General features: G+C 35.5%; 1 protein-coding gene across 1 annotated transcript; it reads left to right on the forward strand.

Annotated features, from left to right (window-relative positions):
- The first annotated feature begins 2,549 nt into the window (after positions 1 to 2,549).
- On the forward strand, positions 2,550 to 9,404 carry rab5if (RAB5 interacting factor). Its single transcript, XM_053643555.1, has 4 exons — positions 2,550 to 2,879; positions 4,552 to 4,655; positions 7,313 to 7,442; positions 8,465 to 9,404. Exons 1-4 carry the CDS (start codon positions 2,769 to 2,771, stop codon positions 8,504 to 8,506), a joined length of 387 nt encoding a protein of 128 aa, XP_053499530.1. The 5' UTR covers positions 2,550 to 2,768; the 3' UTR covers positions 8,507 to 9,404.
- Positions 9,405 to 10,252: the final 848 nt, after the last annotated feature.

Here is a 10,252-nt window from a genome sequence, read left to right on the forward strand (position 1 = left end):
TCTCTCTCTCTCTCTCTCTCTCTTTCTTTCTCTCTCATCTCTTTCTCTCTCTCATACTAAACAGGAAAGGTGAATAGTATGAGTCCCGGTGTGATGTGCTGTCTCCACGTACTAGTTAGTAGGGTAGTATGCGTAGCTGTTTGATTTTTTTTTTTTTGTATACTACTGTTTGTTTTTGTTGCTGTTTTTAGCACGCTATTTAGTATGGTTGTTAAAATATCTCATTTAAACTTCAATTTCGTAAAATTAAGACCGTTTTTAATACTGTTTAGTAGAGTAGTATGTGTAGCCGTTGAAACTCCATTTTAAATATATGGCGGATTTAGTACACTAGTATGGATCATTAAAACGGACTATTTAAACTTTGCTTTGATCAGATTAATGACCATACTATTTAGTAGAGTAGTATACGTAGCCGTTGCACCATTTTAAACAGACGGTGTGTTTGGCACACTATTTAGTAGAGTAGTATTAAAATTGGGCAATTAAAGTTCATTCAGATAAGATTAATGACTTTTTCCATACTATTTAGTATAGTAGTATGCATAGCCTTGAAACTCCATTTTAAATAGATGGCGTGTTTGGCACACTATTTAGTACACTAGTATGGATCACTATATCGGACTATTTAAACTTGGCTTTGATCAGATTAATGACCATACTATTTAGTAGGGTAGTATACGTAGCTGTTGAAACTTGATATTAAACAGCGTTAATTTCTTTTTTGCATACTACTGTGTTTGTTTTTTTTAGCACACTATTTAGTGTGGTTATCAAAATATATCATTTAAACTGCAATTCCATAAGATTAAGAATGTTTTAATACTATTTAGTAGGGTAGTATACATAGCTGTTTAAAAAGACGGGGTGTTTGGGACACTATTTAGTACAGTAGTATGGGTTATTAAGATTGGTTAATTAAAGTTTATTTTGTAAGATTATGGACATTTTTTCATAATTTTACACACTATTTAGTAGAGTAGTATACGTAGCTGTTGAACCAGTTTAAACAGATGGTGTGTTTGGCACACTATTTAGTAGAGTAGTATTAAAATTGGCCAATTAAAGTTTATTCTGATGAGAATAATGACCGTTTTCTCATACTATTCAGTAGAGTAGTATGCATAGCCTTGAAACTCCATTTTAAATAGATGGCGTGTTTGGCACACTATTTAGTAAACTAGTATGGGTCACTAAAATGGACTATTTAAACTTTGTTTTGATCAGATTAATGATCAGTTTCATACTCTTTAGTAGAGTAGTATACTAGAGTAGTGCACATGGCTGTTGAAACTTAAATTGAGTATTTTTTTTTTTTAGCATAATAGTGTAATAGCACACTATTTAGTATAGGTCTTAAAATATCTAAAATAATATATAGTATGTGTAGCTGTTTAAACCGATGGCGTGTGTTTGGTACACTATTTAGTACAGTAGTATGGATTACTAAAATTGGCTAATTAAAATTTATTCTGATAAAATTAATGCGCACCCCCCCCCCTCCCCCCCCGATACTATTTAGTAGGGTAGTATGCATAGCCGTTGAAACTCAGTTTTAAACAGATGTGTTTTTACTAACAGTGTTTTTTAAATATGGCATACTAGTATGTTTGTAGCACACTAGTTAATATGAATGCTTAAATCTCTCCTTTAAAAGCGACTGTTTCTCCTTAGTCGAAATACTATTTAGTATGGTAGTATGCATAGCCACTGAAACGCCATGTTAACCAGCAGCACAGTAGTATACATACTATGTAGTAGTGTAGTACACACGTTTTGCTTGTATAGCCATGGAAACTTTGTTTAGTGTACTATTTTGACACACTAGTATGTATTATTTCGTAATTATTAGTAGCGTACAATTTTTACATACTAAGTATGTTATGTTAAGAAAATATGCACAAAAAAAGCTTCATGTAAACTGATAAAAATGATCAGTGCTTCCTTTTCATACGCATACTTTTTTTTTCCACACACCATTTACCACAGCAGTTGAGATTGAACTTTCGTTATGATAACATATTTAGATATTGCTCATAGATGGAATAGTATTTTAACAGACTGTATAGGATAGGATAGTATGCAGTTTTGTTCACTGAAACTTCAGTTTTAAAAAGGAAAAAAAGCGTACTAATTTCGGTGTAGTAAGGTAAATATCTTGGTATTGCCAACGACTAGAGATAAATTAATACACACAGGCTTCTAGAATAATGATAAGAAAGGCATCTGTTTAACATAATGGAAATAAAGAGAATAAAAGGATGTTTTTTTTCTGGCTGGAGAGTCGCCTATAGAGCTGGTGATAATTAAATGATTCAAAACAATTTGTCAGACATCTTAGACCTCAGACACTTTAAAAAGCCTTCAAGAACCAGATTAAAGTGAATTAAAGTGAGATTTCTGGTTTAAAACCACCTTTAAATAAATAAATAAATAAATAAATAAATAAAACAATCCCGTGTGTTGCAGTAGCGACGCCTCACCTCTAGAGGAGCCTCTCATACTTATCCGAGAGACCCATGCCTCAATCTGATTGGCTGAGAACGCAGACGTCGCACTCGCTGATTGGACGTGACCTCCGAGGGTCAACCCGGGTGTACGCATGCGCAGTCAGTGTCCCCCTTCTCAAAGCGTCAATTAGAAGCGTCAGCAGTGTTAAATCCTGTGAAGTCCTAAAGCACGGCGAGAAACAAGAGAGAGTTAATAGATTTATTTTCTCACTCGGTGTTTGTTGATAAAGGAGTGAAGGAGTGAAGGAGTGGTGGAGGATGACTAGCGGCTCGAGTAAGAAGAAAGAAGAGGTTCATGTGGCTAACGGAGGGCTGAAGCAGTCCACATGGAGCAAAGCGCTGAGCAGTAGAGCTGTGTGGGACGACAAGGTGACACACACACACACACACACACACACACACACACACACACACACACACACACACACACACTGACTGCAAAGAAATAGACTTTAAAATCCGTTCGTTTATAGTGTTCATACGTTTCACTGTCAGCATTAGCTTAAAGTTTAGCTTACATGCATTGCTAAGCTACCTGGCTAATTAGCTTAAGCTGCTACAGTTAGCATCTAAGCTAGAAAGTCAGGGACTTTCACAAAATATTATGAATATAATTATAAATAACAGAAAACATAACTCTAACGAATTATAATATATAATTACTTCATCAGAATTTTCTATAGTTATGAAAAATGTATATACATATAATCAATTACAACAAATACAGTGAAAAATTATATATATATATATGTATTAATATAAATGCTAAATTATTTGTAATATTACAAAAAGCACATATACTAAAAAATATAATAATATTGTAAATTATAAATTCCAAACCAAAAAAACCTCATTATTTATTAACACAGAGTAACAAAAGAATAATAATAATAATAATAACAAATGACTAATTTATCATTGGTAAAAAAATAAACAACCAAATGATAAATTATTTTTATCATATAGTGAAGAAAAAAATATCTATATAATAATGTTATAAATTATTCATGATTGTAAATTGAATATATATATATATATATATATATATATATATATATATATATATATAATATAGAATGTATTTTATAGAATATATTTATATATAAGTAAAATAACAACAAAATTGACATTATCATATAGTAAAAATATATAAATATAATAACAATTTGTTTTATTTATTAACCTACAGGAAAATATATAGAACTAAGTAACAAATGTATTATTAATGTATTATTATTTAATCATTTTTGTTCTATACCGACTGGTAACTTGTAGAATATAATAATTAGACTCTGTATGTATAACTTATTATATTTATGATTTATTGTTTATTTTATATATTTAATATGTCTTATAAAACAAATCTAATATTGATGAGTAGGATAAAATAAGTATAATTGTATTAAAATATTAATAACAAATTATAATACATTATAATAAATAGTTTGTGATTGTTATGAAGAGAATCTTTTTTGTTCATTATTATTTAATATTAGTTAGAAAGTGGTTTTAACTCTTTTTTTCAAAAAATTTCACTCTTTAAAAAAAAAAAAGACAATTAATTAAATGAAATGTTTTTTTTTTTCTTCTTTTTTTTAATTCTTCCATTCTTTTTTTTTTCTTCTATTTTTGTTAAATAGCTGAGAAGAACACGGTCAGGAGAACGATAAAGAAATTAAAGAATTAAAAGTGTTTTTAAATAATTATTTTCTGAATGAAACACTGACTGAACAAATCGAATCAAAGTCAGTAAATTAACGTAGATTTATTAAACACTGAATATTTATTTATTAAAAAAAATACAAAATTAAAACGTTTCAATGTCTTTCCTTTCTTTCTTTCTTTCTTTCTTTCTTTATTTTAACAAAAGCTAGTGTTTAGATAAAGTGTTAGTAAAAGTGTTTGAAGCGTACTACACATACACTATATGGCCAAAAGTATGTGCACCCCTGACCATCATACACGTGGTTCTTGTTTTTTTTTTTTTTTTTTAAATGATTAAAGTAATAATATAAGTATATATAATATTTTTTCCCTACAGGATGAGTTTTTAGACGTGGTGTACTGGTTCAGACAGATCATCGCCATCATCCTGGGAGTCATCTGGGGCGTCGTTCCGCTGAAGGGCTTCCTGGGAATCGCCATGTAGGTGTCCAGTCTGTTAGCTGAAACACTCTGTCGCTCTCTCTGTCGCTCTCTCTGTCCATCGCGCTCTCTCTCTCTCTCTCTCTCTCTCTCTCTCTGTCTCTGTCTTTGTCTGTTGGTCTCTGTCTCTCTCTATCTCTGTTTCTCTCTCTCTGTGTCTCTCTGTCTGTCTCTCTCTCTCTCTCTGTCTCTGTCTTTGTCTGTTGGTCTCTGTCTCTCTCTCTCTGTTTCTCTCTCTCTGTGTCTCTCTGTCTGTCTCTCTCTCTTTCTGTCTGTCTGTGTGTGTGTGTGTGTGTGTGAGAGAGGTTTTTTTTTTATTATAGATGTTTTAAAAGAAATATTACATCACCATACATGAAGATATTTCTGTGTTACACGATAAGTCTCATGGTGTGTGTGTGTGTGTGTAATGATAATATAGAAATATAAAGTAACATCCAGTAATACAGTAGTGTTGCATTAATTAAAAAGTGCATTTATTTATTTAACGGATGCATGCTTGTTTCAAAAGTGTATATATATATAAGATTTATTTAAAATGATTATTTTCATTTTTAACATTGAAAACGGGAAAAAACAGAACATATGACACTTTTTAAGATTAATAATAGTGATTATAGAAATAATAATAATAATAATAATAATGTAATGTAAATAAACAGTGTAATGTTCTGTAAAGACGTTTGATTAAAAGTGGCCGTGCCTCACCGCCGCTTAAAAATTTCATATAATAATTCAGATTAACGCTAAGAATAATGGATAAAATATTAATAAACTAAACAATGATGACAGATTTATACAGAAACACAATGGAATGCTTCATCAGGATCACTTCTAATACCCGTCTACTGTATAATAATAATAATAATAATAATAATAATAATAATAATAATACAGTATCTCTCAAAAGTGAGTACACCCCTCACATTGTTGTAAATATTTGATGATATCTTTTCATGTGTCAACACTGAAGAAATGACACTTTGCTACAGTGTAAAGTAGTGAGTGTACAGCTTGTGTAACAGTGTAAATTTGCCGTCCCCTCAAAATAACTCAACACCCAGCCATTAATGTCTAAACCGCTGGCAACGAAAGTGAGTACACCCCTAAGTGAAAATGTCCAAATTGGGCCCAAGGTGTCAATATTTTGTGTGGCCACCATTATTTTCAGCACTGCCTTAACCCTCTTGGGCATGGAGTTCACCAGAGCTTCACAGGTTCCACTGGAGTCCTCTTCCACTCCTCCATGATGACATCACGGAGCTGGTGGATGTTAGAGACCTTGTGCTCCTCCACCTTCTGTTTGAGGACGCCCCACAGATGCTCGATAGGGTTTAGGTCTGGAGACGTGCTCGGCCAGTCCATCACCTTCACCCTCAGCTTCTTTAGCAAGGCAGTGGTCGTCTTGGAGGTGTGTTTGGGGTCGTTATCCTGCTGGAATACTGCGTACTGATCATGCTCTGCTTCAGTATGTCACAGTACATGTTCTCATTCACGGTTCCCTCAATGAACTGTAGCTCCCCAGTGCCGGCAGCAGTCATGCAGCCCGAGACCATGACACTCCCACCACCATGCTCGACTGTAGAAGACACACTTGTCTTTGTACTCCTCACCTGGATGCCACCACACTCGCTTGACACCATCTGAACCAAATAAGTTTATCTTGGTCTCATCAGTCCACAGGACATGGTTCCAGTAATCCATGTCCTTAGTCTGCTTGTCTTCAGCAAACTGTTTGCGGGCTTTCTTGTGCATCATCTTTAGAAGAGGCTTCCTTCTGGGACGACAGCCATGCAGACCAATTTGATGCAGTGTGCGGCGTATGGTCTGAGCACTGACAGGCCGACCCCCCACCCCTTCAACCTCTGCAGCAATGCTGGCAGCACTCATACGTCTATTTCCCAAACACAACCTCTGGATATGACGCTGAGCACGTGCACTCGACTTCTTTGGTGGACCATGGCGAGGCCTGTTCTGAGTGGAACCGGTCCTGTTAAACCGCTGTATGGTCTTGGCCACCGTGCTGCGGCTCAGTGTCAGGGTCTTGGCAATCTTCTTATAGCCTAGGCCATCTTTATGTAGAGCAACAATTCTTTTTTCAGATCCTCAGAGAGTTCTTTACCATGAGGTGCCATGTTGAACTTCCAGTGACCAGTATGAGGGAGTGTGAGAGTGATGACACCAAATTTAACACACCTGCTCCCCATTCACACCTGAGACCTTGTAGCACTAACAAGTCACATGACACCTGGGAGGGAAAATGGCTAATTGGGCCCAATGTGGACATTTTCACTTAGGGGTGTACTCACTTTTGTTGTCAGCGGTTTAGACATTAATGGCTGTGTGTGGAGTTATTTTGAGGGGACGGCAAATCGACACTGTTACACAAGCTGTACACTCACTACTTTACATTGTAGCAAAGTGTCATTTCTTCAGTGTTGCCACATGAAAAGATATCATCAAATATTTACAACAATGTGAGGGGTGTACACACTTTTATGAGACACTGTAATAATAATAAATGCTTCATCAGGATCACATCTAACACCCGTCTACTGTATTATTATTATTATTATTATTATTATTATTATTATTATTATTAAGAGGCTGGGCGTTTGATCTGGTTTGACCGTTCCTGATGTTCCCGTGTTGCGCAGCTTCTGCCTGGTGAACGCCGGCGTCCTGTACGTTTACTTCAGCAGCTTCCAGCAGGTGGATGAGGAGGAGTACGGAGGAACATGGGAGCTCACAAAAGAAGGCTTCATGACCTCTTTCGCTTTATTCCTGGTAAACACACTCGCACCTTCCCGCTGCACAGGCTGGCGTTTTCCTCTGTTTGTTTGCTTGTTTACCTATTTATTTATTTATTTATTTATTTATTTTTTAATTTGTCTGTCTGTCTGTTTATTGATTGATTTTCCTTCCGTATTTCTTTCTTTCTTTGTCTTTTTATTTATTTATTTATTTATCCATCTTAAAAATTTATATATTTTTTTTTATGAACAGATTTTTTAAAAGTGGGTGTTTTTTATATATATATATATATATATATATATATATATATATATATATATATATATATATATATATATATATATATAACAGTATATACATACTATTTATTTACAATATACATCGCCCTCCATTAATATTGGCACCCTCGGTAAATATGAGCAAAGAAGGCTGTGAAAAAAATCTCTTCGTTGTTTAACCTTTTGATCTTTTTGTTAAAAAATTCACAAAAAATACTCTGCTGTCATGGATATCAAACAATTGCAAACACAACGCAGGTTTATCAAAAAAAACAAAAAAACAACAACAAACCTTTGTTAAATATAGGTGTGCAACAATTATTGGCACCCCTGTGAATTCATATGAGAAATTTATTTGAAGTATATTCTCATTGATATTTAAAAATTTTTTAGTACACCTGGGTGACTAGGAACAGGAAATTGTTCTACCCTGACTTCCTGTTTCACAAGGGTATAAATATGAGGTAACACACAGGCCAAATTCCCTTAGTCATTCATAACGATGGGTAAGAGCGAGGAATGTAGCTGTGATGTGCGGCAAAAGGTTGTTGAGCTTCACACAATGGGAAGTGTGTGTAAGATTGTTATGTTAGTGGAGCGCACTGTATATGCATTGTTTTTTGTTTTTGTTTGTTTTTTTCTAATGTGTGTGTGGTGCTTTTGCAACTTTTTTTTTTTTTGTAGAACAGATGATTTTTTTTCTTAAACAAATGGGTATTCTTTAACGGGGGATATCTATAGTTCATGGTGTGTGTGTGTGTGTGTGTGCGCATACAGGTGGTGTGGATAATCTTCTACACAGCGCTGCACTATGACTGAGGTCCGGTAGAGAACCCGCTCTAAAGCAGCGTAGAACACTCGGCTGTACGGTGGGGTCCGGGGACGGGCTGCACACGGCCGGCACTGGGCTTCACACACGTCACCAGCAGTGCACCGGAGCCTCCCGACCCAGGTGCATCGTGGGTCGTCTGCTCTGAACCACTTCCTGATCGGCGGCTCATTCAGTTTTTAAGCTAACGCCCGTCCAGTGCACTGCCATGTGTCCTGATTCAACGCTATTCTCTCTCTCTCTCTCTCTCTCTCTCTCTGTATGAATGAACGACTTTGTATTTAGTTTGTAATTTAAATTTCTTTCCCGTTACTCTAGTCTTACCTGATAGTCTTGATAATTTAAAAACAAGTGTAAATGATGTACAGTTTCCATTTTAAAGGTTGGAGGTCCTGCGCGTTTTCGGCGTGACGAGGTTTCTCGCACGTCTCAGTATTTCAGAGAGGAGTCGATACGAACGCGGGCGAAGGCGTGGAGGTTTTAGTGCCGGTACGCTCAAGCTGTTACGTACGGGTAAAATCTGACCAGTCACAATAATGCATTAAACACTGAATCATTTTTAATCGATTATATTTTTTCACACCAATGATTTTTCCGCCGACGCGAATCCGATACTCGTGGCGTTTTAACACGTCAGGCACGTGGGACAATTACGGATGCTCCATAGAGAGGAAAAAAAAATGAGGAATTTATCATCTTAAAGTCTTGATTGTTTTCAGGTGCATGGTTTTTTTTGTTTTTTGTTTTTTTTCCCCCCCTTTTTTATTTTATTTTGCATTCTTTGTACAGTCCAGCCGGGAAAAATCGAACCGTTTCCACTTTTCTTACACGTCTTTAAATCCCTTTGAGTTTGTTATGATGTAATAAAACTGTAATTCACCTGTAAAACGGCTTCCGTTCCCTTTATTTAAACAGAAATCGTTCTGCCGCTGCTCACCTTCACGTGCAATAAAACGTTCTTTTATATCCTATGGGAACCTAGCTCACGTCCCTTTGGAATAAACCAGCATGGGTATAAATGCAGAAATATAACTGTTAGGTAGTGCTGATTTTATTATTATTATTATTATTATTATTATTATTATCCTCTAAAAACATTACAAGTATTATTAAAAGTCTACGTGTATTTATTTACATGTCTTGTACATTGAGGGGGGATTAAGTATTTGTACAATTTTTGTTTTTATTATTTAATATAATTCCTGTGCATATATTCACTTCAAATTTACACACATTGTGTGTGTGTGTTGTTTTTTTTTTAAACTTTAAATTGAAAGGGAAATAGCACTTGGACACTGTATTTAAAAAAAAAAAAAAAAAAAATGATACATGTGCAGATACAGTATATGTAAAGGTTATAGAAAAAATAAATAAAACCTTCACATGCAAATCGTACCTGGTGTCTTTATAAAAGACGTTGGCGTCGGTTGGGAAGATTTCACACCAGTAGAGGTCATGGTGAAGGTCAAGGAGCTTCCTAAAGTTCACAGGGACAAAAGTATCACATGATACCCCGATGACAAGAACTACAGAGAGACGGAGTCGTAGCAAAGACCTTAAACGTCCCCGTCCGTGACATAACCGAACCGCGGCCGTGTCCGTTCCTGGACCTCGTGCCTGTTAAACTCGTCTGCTGTCTTTTTAATACTCGGGTGAGACGAAACGGAACCGGACGTCGATGGCGGTGATTCGCCTGGTGGTGTTTGGAGAAAGAAGGGTGCTATAAACAGCTGTAC

The sequence above is a fragment of the Ictalurus furcatus genome, chromosome 15 (assembly GCF_023375685.1).
Source record: "Ictalurus furcatus strain D&B chromosome 15, Billie_1.0, whole genome shotgun sequence".
Taxonomy (NCBI): domain Eukaryota; kingdom Metazoa; phylum Chordata; class Actinopteri; order Siluriformes; family Ictaluridae; genus Ictalurus; species Ictalurus furcatus.